Source organism: Megalops cyprinoides, chromosome 4 (genome assembly GCF_013368585.1).
Source record: "Megalops cyprinoides isolate fMegCyp1 chromosome 4, fMegCyp1.pri, whole genome shotgun sequence".
In the NCBI taxonomy this organism is placed as follows: Eukaryota; Metazoa; Chordata; class Actinopteri; order Elopiformes; family Megalopidae; genus Megalops; species Megalops cyprinoides.
In genome coordinates this window covers 2,360,498-2,376,518 of record NC_050586.1, presented here as the reverse complement: position 1 = coordinate 2,376,518, position 16,021 = coordinate 2,360,498, and the positions used below count along the sequence as shown (strand labels likewise).

At 42.1% G+C, this 16,021-nt stretch overlaps 1 protein-coding gene across 2 annotated transcripts; it reads right to left on the bottom strand.

Annotated features, from left to right (window-relative positions):
- Positions 1-1,318: 1,318 nt before the first annotated feature.
- On the bottom strand, positions 1,319-14,979 carry LOC118777078 (LIM/homeobox protein Lhx3-like). 2 transcript variants are annotated; one of them, XM_036527797.1, is made up of 6 exons: positions 14,910-14,979; positions 6,986-7,157; positions 6,139-6,341; positions 4,401-4,552; positions 2,701-2,872; positions 1,319-1,743 (listed from the first exon to the last, which is right to left on the bottom strand). In XM_036527797.1, exons 1-6 carry the CDS (start codon positions 14,977-14,979, stop codon positions 1,319-1,321), a joined length of 1,194 nt encoding a protein of 397 aa, XP_036383690.1. The 2 variants fall into 2 exon arrangements, with proteins under 2 accessions (XP_036383690.1, XP_036383691.1); XM_036527798.1 differs by lacking the exon at positions 14,910-14,979 and adding an exon at positions 11,222-11,264.
- Positions 14,980-16,021: the final 1,042 nt, after the last annotated feature.

The following is a 16,021-nucleotide window of genomic DNA, read 5'->3' as shown; positions in this document are numbered from 1 at the left end:
CCTGTGCACGGGGAAGCTTGCAGAGCTGCAAAATTTCACAATAAAAAAAACCCCAACAAATACAGACATCTGGCAACAGCCAGACACCTTGAAAGCACAGATGCTGCAGTGTATCTCAGGGAAAACAGAGAGAAAGAGAAACAGAGAGAGAGAAACAGAAAGGGTGAGAGAGAGACAGACAGAGAGAGAGAGAGAAGGAGAGACAGAGAGAGTGGGCGAGGGTGCAAAGTTTTGTTGTCCGTGTGTTAATTTCACTCTAAGTTTCTGTAATGAATTCTGGCCAGTGCTGCAGGTCTGTCAGACACCAGACAGGCCCACGCTACTGAAACTGTCCATGTGCCTCGCCATACAGCAATGCCCACTGCACCTCACAGCAGAGAGACTACCATAAGCAAACGGAAAATTGCTCAGGAAAAAAGCTGAATTTTCTCCATTTGACACAACAATCTGGGCAGTAATGTATCATGGTGAAGCTGGACTGTGAAGATTGCAGGTTCAGAAAAATACTTAAAGTAATGAGCAAAATATTTAAACCAAATTGCTTCAGTAAATGTATCCAGCTGGTAGCTCTGTAATTTGCCCCAGACTGCTAACAGATAAAGTAGGTAAATGTAATAATAACATCAATGATTTTGCACTTTGCAGCTGATAATGTGAAGTTTCTCCCCAAACTGCTTTCCCTGTCAGCACTGTTTCACTCAGACAGGAGGGACCTCCCCTTCAACAGGGCCAGCACTGACGAGGAGGAAAATAAGCACTTAAAAAAATCTCATCTCTGCTCAGGGCTGATCTCAGTCATTTTGGTTAATTAGTCTGGGTTGTTTTTCCACAGTATGGACATGGGCACACTCCTCCGACCAGTCGCAGAGTCTGTGGAAGGCAGGTAGAGGGATTAGAGGGGGGGGTCCGCTATTCATCCACAGTGGAGCCGGGCGGCACAGCACAGCAATGCCTTCGCAGAATTTCACGATGGTGGCAGGAGCTGGTTTCACAGGTCAGATCCATCAGAGGTGTGGCTGGACAAAACAGTTTTGAAAGTTGAAGTTTTTCCTCAGGTTTTGTGTGCACCCCTGCCAGGTTTCTTTGTACCCCCCCCCCCCTCATTCTCTCAGACCCACCCCCTCCTCCCTCACCTTCACCTCTGTCCGGTCCCTGCAGGTGACGAGCGAGGAGCTTGTGGTGTGGGCCGCTTTTCCTGAGCTGAGTCACTTGGTCTCTTGATTCAGTTTTGGTGGCGCTGTCCCTTCCCTTCCCACAATGCACTGCCAGACTCGGAACACGGCTGTGTGTGGCAGCACCTTCCCGTCCTCCGCCGCCATCAAAACTGCCCGTGGTCCACCTCATCCAGCCAGGACGCCGGGCTGGCTGGGAAGTCAGGGTAACCCCCGCTGCTCCCCGTGGACACGTCCGAACTGGGTCCGCTGGGCCCGCCTATGCCCCGCACGCCGTGTCCCATCCCAGCCGCTCCGCCCGGGGTCATGATGGACAGCCCCGATTCGGGGTACCCCAGGCCGGACATGATGGGTGGGTTTGGGGGGAGGCTGGGGAGGGAGCCGGGGGAGTGGGGCAGGGTGTAGGGGCTGCCAGAGCGGACGTCCCTGTACGGATCCTGGCCCTGGATGACCCCGTGCTCCAGCGGGAAGGGGCCGTGACCGCCTCCTTGTCTCCCCAGCGAGGGGGCGGACTCGTTCATCCCGTGGTAGACCCCGTTAGGATGGCCCATCTCAGCCACGGAGGGATCGTCTGAGCATGTGCAGAGACATACAAACAGGAAGTGCTTTGTTACTGATAATGCCAAAACTCTACAAACGGTAACAGTAAATTGTCATGAGATATTTTAGGTGCTGGGACCCCCTGCCAAATGCAAAACCTCAACTTTCTGTTTAAAAGAATTCAAACATCAAACAACCGTGAATTCATTTGTCACATTTATTTCAAATGATTTTATGACCAAAATGTCAACTTCAGTGCATTTTATCAAAAGCAGCTGAGTAACTTTTCTTTCAGCAAATCAATGGATAATGAGTAACCAGAGACAGGACACTCCTACAGCAGAAATATGAGTGTTTATGCATGATGCATGATTGCATGATTCAGAGGGAAGGTAAGACCTTCTGATGGACAAACCACAGATGGTTTGCAGTAGACTGTGTTCCTGATGGTTCATTTCTTGTGCATTTCTGCTTTTTATTTGCTTTATTTCAACTATTTTCACCAGGTAGATTAATCAATGATGGCTTCCCATCATAGATAACCTGCCCAAGAGACTTGCCCCACAGCACACAGAAAGACGTCAGACAAATAGATACAGGTACACAGCAGCAGTGTGGTGTAATGGTAAGGATCAGGCCTCACAATCAAAAGGTTGCTGGTTAAATTCCCTGCCAGGACACTGCTGCTGTGCCCTTGGGCAAGGTACTTCACCCACAATTGCCTCACTAAATGTCCAGCTGTATAAATGGAAAAACTTGTAGCCTACTGTATGTAAGTTGCTGTGGACAAGAACATCTGGTAAATGACAAATCATGCAATGTAATGTACACAGTGCAGAGTGACAGGTTCAGATACGGGGAGCTTGTGAAGACATTAGCCACAGCTGATATAAAATGACATGATTTCATTCTCCACTGTGAGCCATTCCTCCCACTGGAGGCTGTGAGCTGAAAGGAGCTGAGACCAAAGACAGCCGCTCGGCCGTACCTGCGAAGGACACCTCCGCGTCACTGTCCATGCCCTCATCCTGCAGGGTGTCTTTGTCTGATTTGGAGCCGCCCCGCGACCGCTTCATGTTCCGGAAGAACTGCCCCCACCTCTGCCGCCCCGCATCCTTCTTCAGCCTCTTCTCCTTGGCTCTCCGGTTCTGGAACCACACCTGGAATTACAGCCACCGGTGAATGCAGTGCTGGCTGGCCCTTTTCAGGTGGAACAGGTGAAGTACAGCCCCCCTGTCTGCAGGCACACCGGCTGGGTTCTGTTTCACCCCTCCATGGAAAGGAAAGCTGTCTAAACAGGGTCCTGAAAATCATTCCCTAAAAACTGCACGTGCTTAGTTCAGCAATTAAGGAACACTTTCTATAAAGTAGAATGTTACATTGTGTGCCCATATTATAAAAAACAGAAATTTAATTTAAAAAATTATATTTGTATAATTATTTACATTCTTTCCCGACACTATACTGTTGATACTAACTTAATTTTACTAATTAAATTACGTGACTATGTAGAAATATTTTGAAATTAACCAATCTTCAGTCAGATTTCACCATTTAAATATTTTGTAAACAGCTTATGACGTTGGAATGTGCCTATGCGCTTTGATTGACTGGAAGGAATTCTTTGACCAATCAATAACGAACTACAAATCTATGTGCTGTCGCTGTCCACAATACTGGTCCTGAAAATAGTGACCGGGTTTTCGATTATTTGGCTTTTCGGTACATTCTATATTTAAGTCTTACAGTAGGGAAATCACAATTCATATATTTATAATGATACTATAATGTTGTATCCATTGTTTCATATAACACGCTTTACTTTTTATAACATTAATTCTGAACGATTATTCATTTTGTGAAGTTCTTACCTACTTACATTAAGTAGGAGATTGAAAGAGCAAGACAGAGCATTAACGTTAGAATTACCACGACCCGCGCCCCTGAGGTAAGATTTATCTCAGAGTTAATTGACTCGCAAGCAGCTACAAGTTGTCCTTAACCCGCGGTGTGGTGGGTTACCTCCGGTGACGGGATTCTCGCTCAGCAGAACGCGCCAGCCCGCCGAGCTCAGTTTAATCACAGGTATCTCACTCGCGACACTTTTACACGCATTGTAAATGATTTCTAACAAAACCAATTTATTCTACATCCGCTAATTCTACCTGCTTCTAACGCGAAACATTATTGTGTCTGTAACATCTACCTTTTAAAGGGAAATAACATCCTAAGACACGAGTACACCTCGGACGAAGCCATTTTCTTTTGTTTTATTTTTTGCGCTTTTGACTATCAATCAGCATAGGCGCTATGGTTTTTCACAAGTTTACAATGTAGCCAGGAATGTATCTAAACTGGCGATCCGAGGGACAGCACTTTACCTGATGGTGTGACTCAAAGCAAATGCACTAAGAGTCCTGTTGCCCTTGCAAATACAGATACATAAAACAATATATATGACCACAGTCCGCCACGGCAACCTCAGCACACCAGTGCCTTGTATTTCTGCTAATGAGCTTGTCATAGCCCTGTCCTCGCAACCCGACTTTCATCTGAGAACTTCATCTGACCTCAGACGACCGTAAATTTAGACCGTAAAATAACAATCTTATATCCTCGATACAATCCATGACAATATTCTAAACTCCACAGTTTAGAAAAAAACATTATGAACGGTGAATGCGTTACCTGCACGACCCTCATGTCGAGGCCGGTTTCCGAGGACAGCTGCTCCCTCACGTGTCTGGCCGGTTTGGGGGAGTTATTGTAGGCGGTTTTCAGGGTCTCCAGCTGCTTGGCGGTGATGGTTGTCCGTGGTCTCTTCGCCGTGGAGTCCGCCTCTGAAAAACAAAATAAAATACACAGGACACGCTAGCTCAGTTTTCCTCTGGCTAAATTTTTAATACAATCTATCAGTCCGCGTTTTCTCATCTTCCTTTTAGTCTGAGTATCACAGCACCCTAATCTGAACAAACGCATGTATTCCTGAAAGTTTGCGTTAATTCATAAAGGAAATTCACTGCAGACCGCGAATTAATACACGAGGATAAGATAATCTCTTAGAAAACAGACAAATGGAAGGACTTTGACTATAACATTAGGTTTCTTGGACGTTTGGGAGCAAAGCTTATCTTCATTATTTAAGGTTATCATACAAATTAGATATTTTGATGCTGAAAATCTAACTAAATTATATTAAGCCTCACTGAGTTGTTCTTGGCTTTCATTGTTTTATTACGATGCATTAGTAATTTTACTACAGACAATTGTATAAAGTTACCAACATTTCTCCTGCAAAGAAAGGTTCATCTTCAAAGTTTGAAAGATTAAGTAATCTAAATCATCAGTCACCCCCGAGGCGGAGAAAAGCTAGTAAATGGATTTATATGGGCTGATGGTGACAGCGCGTTCTGAGGGAGTCTGCTGAATCGCACATTGCACCGGGCGCGCGCGGAATGTGCTGACTCGTGACTGTGGCCCAGGATTGTGGAGGGGGGAGTGCTCGTTTTTCTTCCCAACTGCACTTGGATTTGCAATATATATAAAGCGCGCTATCGATCTGGAGGCAGACTGTGGTGTTATTAGAGCAGGTGGGTCAAGTATTTATGGATGACCCGCTGCCCTAGGAGATGAAGTTCACAGTTCAAAGCGGTTGTTTAATGAAAGGTTATTGAGTTAAAATAGAAAAAGCATATAGGCTAACTCGATGCACTGACCAATCCCTCATTTCTGGATAAATTGCAAAACGTGTGACCGAGGCCAGAGGAGCGCTGCTTCATACGTCACAATTTTACTATGTTTAACTTGACGGCGGAATCTGACTGCAGACGCCAAATCGCGTATTTGTTTCAACATTACTGGAACCTCTAACATAAAAAGTTAAAGATAACCATGGCAATTATTTCTATTATATAATTTAATTATGAAAATATGATATGATTAGGATGACACGCATGCACAATATGTAGAATTTAGCATTTTAATATATATTCAAATGTTATAACCAATATAGGTAACTATGCTTTTAAACAGAGGATGTAATTAGCATAGTAGATCAGCATGTAAATTTAGACATGTGCATTTTATGTCTAATTAATTACGTTTCTCGACGCAAACTGAAAAGGACCGAATTCTCCTCTGTAGCCTTTTCCACAGATAGACAAAATCGAGTCGCTGTGGGAGCGCTGCTTCTGCCCGAGCGCCTCAGTTTCGAAACTTGATTAGCTTGGAGTTCATTGACTGCAATGGAAATGGCGGCGTAATTAACAAAAACACAACACTGAAGTTTGATATTGGAAGTTAAGGACGAACCACGCGCCAGACAGACTAAATCTGAAACTTGATACAGTTAAGCAAAGACTAAATCTGGAGCTTGGTTGTACAGTTAAGTCATGATTAACGTCCGAACGGGGCGCCTCGGGCTCACCTCTCTGTTTGGCCGTCTCGTAGTCAGCCTTGCACACGAGTCTGCTGTCTTCCATCAGGTAGAACTCGTCGCCCGTGGCCAGCTGCCTCTTGCAGACGATGCAGGAGAAGCAGTGGAGGTGGTACACGGAGTCCTGCGCCCTCCGCACCACCTGGGACGGCGGAATGCCTTGCTGACAGGCTGCGCATTTTGTTCCAAACCGCCTTTTGGAAAGAAGCGCATGAACATCAGATACACGGATTGCATAGCACAGTTTAACACATTTTTGGCAAACGAACTGCCCACCCAGCACAGTTTTTATATTTTTGTAATGATATTTACTGTACATATGCAATAAATAAATATTCCATACACAAATGTAAATAATATTATTAACGCGATATTCTCCGTCATAGATACTATTTTGTTGGAATATAAAATATTAATAGCTCGGAATTTCGGCACACACGAAGCGACCTTTTCTTCTCTTCCCTGTCCGGGATTTTCTTTTAAATTCTGCCCGCAGAGTAATTTTTTAACTCATGATTATTGGAAAATGTATGTCCGGTTGTCACAGCTGTGATAAAAGATAATTAAATACATATTAGCCATAATAAAACTTTGGTGACGCGTTGATTCGCTTATTTTCTGGCAGAACCAAATATTCTTGCGATCAAAACCATGCGCTTACAAGTGACGTTTGCTACAAAGTGAGACAGAATGAAGATCCGTGTAACATCGTACATCGTCAGATTTCCGTCGGATTTCCTCAGGTTAACATAATTCGTGATCCCTTTTCCGCAGTGCCGCTTTTCTGTCCGGTAATCGCGCAGCTGTGTTTGTGCGCAGCCAGGCGGACCGCACTCACTTGAAGAAGTCCTCTTTGCAGTACACGCTGTCGCCCCTGCTGAAGCACTTGTCCGTGAGCTGCGCGTGGCAGTCGCTGCACTTGAGGCACGTGCTGTGCCAGTGGCGGTCCAGCACCTTGAGGATGAAGCGGTCCACGATGTGCTGACTGCAGCCGGCGCACACCGGGATCTCTGCCGGGGGGAGGGAGCACACACACGCCATCAACACAGCTGTCCGGCCGCAGGGGGCCCACGCGGAGGACAATTTCAAACTTTCAAACTCAAAATTTCACTCGATGGCACCGAGGCCACCTGAATCGACCTGTAAATCGGCACATGCAGTAGCCTAAGTAGGCTATTTACATCAGCGTTTTTACAGCAACAGCATCATGGTGATCTCCAACAGGTCAATGTGTTTTTAACTGCTTTTTCATCTTGTCATTCTACCATCTGTTTTAAATATTATAACTTTCTACATATTTTCATTGATTTTTTTTTTTTACCGTATTATTAATATGTTTATTGCATTCTACTGTACTTTTCGCCCTGTTCGGTAGTCATTGTTTTGTCTTTACTGCGTACTGTGGAACACATTGAACTTCTTGGCCTGAAAAGCGCTCTACAAATAATAATGTGTATATTGTTATAATTTTTACAATTATAACGCCAACATCATCGTCAAATGAAGCCGCATCTCTGTACTGTCTATCTTTCGGTGCTGACGTCCTGTCACGGAAAACCCCACGATACCGCTCGCTTCGAGTCACTGCTTGCAGTAGGCCTACTCAGCGCTGGAGTTACAGCGTTACCATAACAACCAGAAAAGTTCTGGCGTCAGGTGAAATTATTCATAGCCACACGAACCCTCCGACTAAGAGACGATAACTCCATACATAATTACTACTATAACCGTACCATTTCTGCTGCTGTGCTGGTATCATTATCATTAATATCAGTCGAAGCAGCAGTGTTAATAGTGTACTACACATCGTATTGGATTAATTATTTTTATCCATGTTTAATCAAAGAGTAAAAAGGAAAATCAAGAGCGGACCACAAACCATCGCGTGGCATTAGGGAAGCAACCACAAACGTTATAATGTAGGCCTATGCAAACAACACTGCATACTGATCAAATATATTAACAATACCATTCAACAGCTATTTTAACAGTACAGAACTCGAAGAGCCCTTACTGTGAACCCGGTCAAAACCGAAAAAATGTTTCAAACCAGTAAAATGCATACGAAAGATGAGCAACAGAATGTAACATAAATTATCCAAGGATTTTAAAATAATTCGATAGCTCTGACTTTTGAATGTATCTTGTAAAAATGAAAACAACACTGATAACTTGCCGGTCAAAGCGAGATTCCAGGGTAACCAGCCCATGTCCATAAATGACTATCTTACAGCAAGACATTTACACCTCAGGGATGCCGTTCTTGTCTCTACATGCCGGTGAATCGCAGCGCAAACACCCAGCCTGTCCAGCCAATGGCGAATCTGATCATCCAGGAAACTGGACGTTAAATCTCCCAATTTGATATCAACACGAGCACCGAGGAAATCAATGCCAACGAGTTCCTCGCCGTTTCACACCTGCTACTTACACCCTCCCTCCCTCGGCTGTCTGTGTCTACAAGATGCAGTTAGAATACCGCTTACTTTGCATGGTGACCAATAGCACTTGACTTCAGATCCTGAAAATCCAAACGAATCTGAATCCGCGGAATCTCCCTCTCATAAAGCGAGTGGCATCGCACAGCCCCCGGGGTCGCGAGCCTGGACCTGGCGCGCCGGAAACTTGGTGATTAAAACAACCATCTGCTTAATGCCGGCTGCAGCTGCAGAAGCCGAATCCTGCGCAGCGCCAATAAACGCCTGCATTCTGCAGCCCCCTCGGCCAATCACTGCCGCTCACCACGCCGTATTTTACATGCAGTTTCCCACACGCGTTTAACCCAACCAGGAAGCGTAAGGTAAATTGCATTAACCCATTAAAACATAATCAAAAATCACGAGACTCTTGCCGGTAATAAAGGATCGACGTCTGACCAAAAATGCGATTCACAAAATTGCCACGTGAAGTTACAGTAGTTTCAACTACTACAAACATTTAAGATCATTTTACCAGAATGTAGTAATGCAGTTCATATTATTTGTGTAGAGAAAAACGAGCCGTGTGGCTGCTTTGTTGTGGTCTGTTTGTGTACATACACCTGTTCACTTAGCGTCAACAACGGAGTCGTATAACGTAAGTGGCATTTAATTTTATGTTTAAATGTACATAACTCCACTTACTAGACTTCATCTTTCTGTGTATAATTTCAATAAACTTTATGATTTTCTCTGATATTCTCTGATATTTTTATTTAGGTTTGTGTAGACTAAGGGGAAATTTTAAACGAATTAAACGATCTTATAAGATCCAGATGTCTAAATCGTTATAATAAGAACAGGCTGTAGAACGCTTCAGTCCGACAGTGTGAATGTCTTGCAGTTGTTCACCACGCTCTGATGTGCACGTGCAGGTTACCTGCGCACAGGGCCGCACTTAAACGGGATAAATACTCGGAAAAGGGTCGGCCCATTTTTCGGTCATATGAATTTAACGCCACATAATTAGACTTATTCGCCGTTGCAAGTGAGGCAATCTCTCAAAATAAGCTGTTTCTTTTATTCAGCGCACCCAAACCTTGCTGAGCGTGCTGAATGGATTTCTGTATAAAGCTACAATTGTGAAAACCACAAACTCTGTGGCATGCTTGCGAAAGTAATCATAATAATGATAATAATTCGAACATGAAATGATAATAATAATAATAATAATAATAATAATAATAATGATAATAATAATAATAATAATGTTTTGGTTTACAGGCAGTAGTTGGCATCTTGTTCATGGACAGTATTATGTTTCGTTCAGCAATATAAAACCATGTTGCTTTAACAACAGTCAGACAATAATCAACAAAGTACGAATCATGAAATCCAATATGATGAAGATGTTCATCAGATGATAAATGATGTTCAGTAGAAATCTAAAGCGCTAGTGGGTAGTAAAAATGCTGTTTTGTTTGGAACAGACAAATATCTGCCTTGCTTAAGTTTTCAGTTTGCCGAAGATGGGACGCACGGCAGTGCCTTAATCAATAAATCCCCAGCTTTCCGCTTCGCGGCGGAATCGCTTTCCCATTGTGTGTTTTGCGGGCCTCCAATAAAAAATGAATGCGTCCTATTTGTAGATGCCCTACCGACCTGCTACAAATAGCAACTAGAGCCACGTCACAAGTAGGCGAACTGAGAACGTATTATTTATTGAAAGGGGGCTGTAAAACCAGAACACAATGGTTCAGCGGCATCGACTTTAGGCCACATTTCTTCTCTTAAGTTTCATCTTCTTTATATATAAATACACCAGCAGCAACCGGGAGACATACAATAACAATATGTCATTTTCCTTTTCATTTCCTGTATAATATCAGTTTATTTCGGTACAGGCCCCAAGCCACGTACAGTGTAGGAAAAAAATCAAACCAAAGTACAAACTAAAGCTGGAACAAGAACGGCCTGCTACCATATAAAATCAGGAATAAATGTTACACGCCTATTTTGGCGTCAAACATCGTCATAAAATGTTATATCAGTGAGAGTTCATAAATGAAGTTACGGTGTAAAAATGGTCCGACATAGTCGTAATCTATTCTATTTTAAGAAGGAGAGTTGCTTTGTATTGTCCAAAATAAAAAGATAAGACATATGTCATTATACAGATCCTCCGTCTTTGGCCCTAATCCTTCGCCTTCCAGATTTAGTCATAATCCATCGCGTTACAAAGATAAGAGCGAAGAGCATTAGAACAAACAAAAAAAAGGGAAAAAGGAACGATCTTGCACCAAATTCAGGTATCCACCAAGTAAATCACAACCTGCTGTACGGAGATGTTGGCTTCTTCGGCATCGGAGTCCCTCACGATACAGTCATATTGGAAATTAATCAGGCCCATTATTTAGTCTGTTTAATATGTTTACGTTTGGACTCGATACATTCATTCTTAAAAAGAATTATAAATGCGCATTTCAAAAAAGGAGATATAAATAGAAAATGATCAATTGGAATGATAGTTGGAATCCTATTGTGGTTTACGTGAAGAAAGAAAATAGAAAAAATAGAGATTCTGCATGCACCAATAGAGCATATTTAGCATATTCTACAGTTACAGCTCAGTGTGTAATGACATTCCCTGTAGATACCTTCGCGTGGATCTTCTCTCTGTGCTAGCAATGCAAACAGCATGTCCACGTTACACCGAGGTTCCTTTGGAGCGGTCAGCTCTTTAATGCCGTCCATGTCGCCTAATTTCCCGATTAATTAACGGGTTATCACACGATAGGAAGACCACGTTTGAGTGACTGTCGCCGTCCGCAAAGACAGTGATTTCTGAAAGAGCAGTTCATGACATCCGGAGACAGAAGCCGTGCGTTTTGTTGAGCGAGCGCAGCGGACTGTGAGTGGGGCGGTGGGTTCCGCCGCCCGGTCACCCCGGTGACTGCAAAGTTAAAGCGAGACAGAGATGGGAGATATTCGGCGCCCACTCTCAGAGAAGCGCACAACTTCTTACGACACTTTGCAGCAGGCTAAGCTGTGTTTGTTTTACATCAGCAGATCAAAACTAGCCTTTTTTTTCCATAGGGTTTTCTTTTGTTCACTTGCGTTGTGTGACTCAACCCTTTCCATATATCTATTAATTAATTTATCTATTAGGATTAATTTACTACTTTATTATAGTATGATCCATAATGTTTTTTCTTTCAGTTCATGGTCTGACTGTGAATGACTGTGAATTGTGTTGATATTCTTTTAAATCCTTTACTGTTATGCATATGTGATGATTTTAATTCTGTAATGTTTTCGTTTATTTATTTATTTATGTTTTTACTTTTTAGGCGTGCTAATAGTATGTTATACAGCTTTTTCTGTTTTTATAATTATGCTGCAAAATGGTTAGTTGAATTGACTTGAAAGTAGTGCAATACAATTGAACTGAACTGAGTTTAAATGAACGGAAACAATTCGTCACTCTAACGAATGAGGACGAAGGAATATGAACACGAACAGCCCATGTGAGAACACACAGGCTGCTTTAATTGCACGTCCTAAACTCTTCTAATTTAAACTATTAAGTATATCATTACGAAATACATTTCATATTTATTTATCATCGTATGCAAACGAAAAACAGGAAACACGGGCTACGTTATTTGACAGAATTTATGTTCTGCTAATAAGCCTAATTGTAAAAAAGTAACTATGACAGAACGAAAATAAGTGGCAATCAAAACAAACACGTGGATCGTAATTAGCTGGATCTCAGAGACAGCTGAAGATGGTAACGGTAAATAAGAACAGCAGATTCGTGTTCCTCCACGGACAGCTGCCATTATTTGAAGACTTTTCATGAGTGGGCTATGACGTATAGCCTATCACCAGCAACCAAATCAAACAGATTAACGATCTGCAAGAGGCTGTCACCATACATTTTTGCATGCTTTACTTACACACATTTCAGTTATAATAATTTATTAATCAGATTCCCAGAGCAACTTGCATAATAAACACAGTATTACAAGCTGCAAGTGGACGTAGTAGAGATTAAAAAAAATGAGATTCAAAATTCATATCCAGAATTCATATCGGAAATATGATTTTCCTCTGAAGTAGAATAGTACGTGCAATATATTCTATAGTATAGCATATTCGCACGTACTATGCACCTGTGCTCCAGATCTTGCTGCCACGTCATGAAACAAATCACGACTATCTTAACAAATTATAAACCAAAACATATTTCATCAAATTATATAAAATAAATCAATAAATAAAATTTGTCTACATTACTTCGATATTCTCAAAGGATATTCATTCGTTTCATTCATAAGATTGAATAATACCGGAGGTAACTGGTTGTTCTTCCACTTGAATCCAAAGCTGAGACCGTGTGAGCAGAAACTCGTTTCACGGTTCGCACGTATCCTCTGTATGCGCGTGCAATCGGTTGTATTCATACAGCGTCGTCCGTGCACGGGTTTCTCGAAGACAACTGTTTACTTTGAGAAAATTCGGCCGCTCAATAAAATGTAAAGTGAAGCAACACCCAGAGCCATTTTATTGACACTGATCTTTAGCGCAAAAGAGCGCCAAGGGAAATCAAGCCTAGTACTACCATACGCCAGCCCTCTGATGAATCCAAAATCAATGGACCATTTGCTGGCATTTTCAGAGTGTATGAAACACATTTTGGTGAAAGATGCTTGATACTTCAGTGTTATTTCTTACTTTTAACCTATAATAATATTTTTATGCCTCGTTGATCGAGCACTTTTGATGGGTCACGCGACCGTAGTTGAATAAAAAGAGCGATAAGATTTAAAATACTGCGCAACACATGCATACTTCTACACACTTGTGCAGTTAGTTTCTCCAAAACTAATTTTCACAAAAGTTAAAAAATAGTGATGCATGGTATGGCGTTTAATTCATATTATAAGACAGTTAAAATATGCATAGGTCTATATTAGATTTAATGAAGAGAAATGATTTATAATCAATACATTGTAGGCGTTCTGGTTTTAAAACGACAGTTTAGCTTTGTAATAAACCTAAACCTAACTACTTTGATAATGACAGACAAAAGTTTCCTAAATTTGCGTGTACTTCTTTCCTCAAAACAAACGTGTAAACGGACAGCATCGTAACTGTCATATTCACACAGGCGTGTGAACAGGTATGCTATACACATATGTGGGTCGTAATCTTATGAAGCTGCCCATTACTTGATTTATAAACTGCAGCTTTTATACGGGTAATAGTCACATGTGGACTCAATTAGAATTCCGAACTGGTGAAAATTGACGCGTTTAAAGCAAATATATTTGAAACCGTCCAAATAATATAACTGAATCAATACAGTTCTTGCCCTCTAAAACCATACACTGTTTTATGATATGTGCAGTTTCGTTTTCCTTCAACGCGCGCACATTTTGTACCGTCGGAGAAAGGCACCCTAAGGGTGCGACTTCTCACAGTTCCGTCGCTTTGCCACCGCGTTTCTCTTCAGGTGCAACACCTGTCGTGGAACCCGATACCTGTTGAATGAGTTTTGTTACCAGGCGTCCAAAACCGGGGCAAAGAGAGGACGACAGGCAGACAGGCTGTCGCGATGGACGGTCGGTGCGCCCGGCCCCCGAGGGCTTTAGGAGTGTCTTGGTGGTCTCCCCGACAGTGTTGAGTGATGGTGTGAAATGACAGCACGCGCTTAACATCTGTTCATATAATTTACTAACAATGCAGTCCATTACATATTCATAACGTCTGCCCCAAGCAGAACGCACGCTGAATGCTCTCTTTTAACATTCGCGGAACAGGTCCAGTTTCAGATACTGGAAATATAGCACGAAATAAAGTATGCGATATGGCATAAATAAAAGGAAAAAAGAAAAACATGAACGATTTATAAATCGCGTGTCATGTAAAATACTTGCACTGGATATTTTAATATTCTTAACATAATCACATGGTCAGTATTTTATATTAATGGCAGTTCAGTTTCTGCAATGCAGAAAAAGGCACGAAACGAGATACAAAATCAACATACAGACAGCGCAATTACGAAGGACATAAGAGCTGTAAATTGCAAAACAAAACAGAATTATGACTGGCAATACTGCATTTTGTCATTTAAAACACACACACACAAACACACACACACACAAATAATGTCAGTTTAAGTCCATTCAATAAATAGGTCTACAATGGGATTCAATGAGGCAGCAATAACAGAAAATGTCTTTCTTGCCTACAGAAAGCGCTATATCTATTGACAGATCAATATATGGCAGATACAGATTTAAGAACGAGTCGATCAGGAAAAATGTGTCTTACCTTGGCGTGCACAGTGCCGGGAAAAATTTCCGTGGTTCTGACAATTCGATCCAGGATGGTCGAGCAACATTATGCATAAGCAATCGGTTCGTTTCGGGTTAACATATACTTGCCTATGCGGTAATAGAGAGTAACTGAAAAGAAAATTCTTAACTGGTGTTCGTAAACCAGTACAGGTCTATATAAACCACCCGATACCTTGCTCCAGTAAATACAACCTCCAGAATGAACAGGATCCAAAACCAAAAAGTAAATCAACTAAAAAAACGAGGCTGGCGCTATCGATTTCGCAAGCTTGCTGGTATGTCAACGTTTAAAACGCAACAGCTAGCTTGTTGAGGCTGTCTATAGGTAGGGAAGGAGAGGGGTGGGGGATTCCTACGTTGACAATTAATAATAACGTCAGCTGACCTCGGTCTGGACTGGTCCCTGTTTTAGCATAACAAAAGTAAAGAGCGTGACGCTACGCCGTGAAAGGCCGCCGCTGTCCAGGGTCCTGGAGGGAGAACGGACGCTGCTGCCGGGACGTCTGCCCGCAGTTCGCTTCCTTGCTCTCAGATCAAGCCACCCGAACAGAAATAGCGGTACACGTGTCCATCTTTATTCCCACACAATAGGACATTGTCTTCACGGTCACAAACAAAAAAGCCTTTTCAGACTCCACGTCTTTTGTTCAGCCGGGAAAAAGGAATGAATATTAGGGGTCCTGTATCGTTTTCGCTTTTTGAACATGAGGATAAAAAATAAAAAATATAATTGATGGACGTATAGCCTATTTTTATTTAGTACGTACTATTTTATATGAGAAAAGTAACATTTAATGCGTATAGTTAGTCATTTTACAATTTTTATTTTGATAAAAAAAATTAGGCTGAATTCCGGGGGTGCATGTACTCTTTAATGCCTTTGAACTGTCTAATAAATCGCTGAACATCTATGAATATTACTGTCTTCAGTTTTGAACGTTTAGAATACTTAAAACGTGCTAGAATTCACCCTCAATGTTGTATTTTTGGAGAGTCATGTGTGACCAAGAAAGTGTATGCAGGGTGGGATGATCCGAAGACAGACTCGCTAAGTTGTTGCTTGTATCTCACATAGTGCTTGCACAG

Coding starts and splice junctions, on each gene's coding strand:
- LOC118777078 (XM_036527797.1), bottom strand. CDS start 14,979: ATGTTGCTCGACCATCCTGGATCGAATTGTCAGAACCACGGAAATTTT. Junction 6,342..6,985: donor TGCAAAGAGGACTTCTTCAA/GTGAGTGCGGTC, acceptor TCTTTCCAAAAG/GCGGTTTGGAACAAAATGCG. Junction 1,744..2,700: donor CGCGGAGGTGTCCTTCGCAG/GTACGGCCGAGC, acceptor GCACATGCTCAG/ACGATCCCTCCGTGGCTGAG.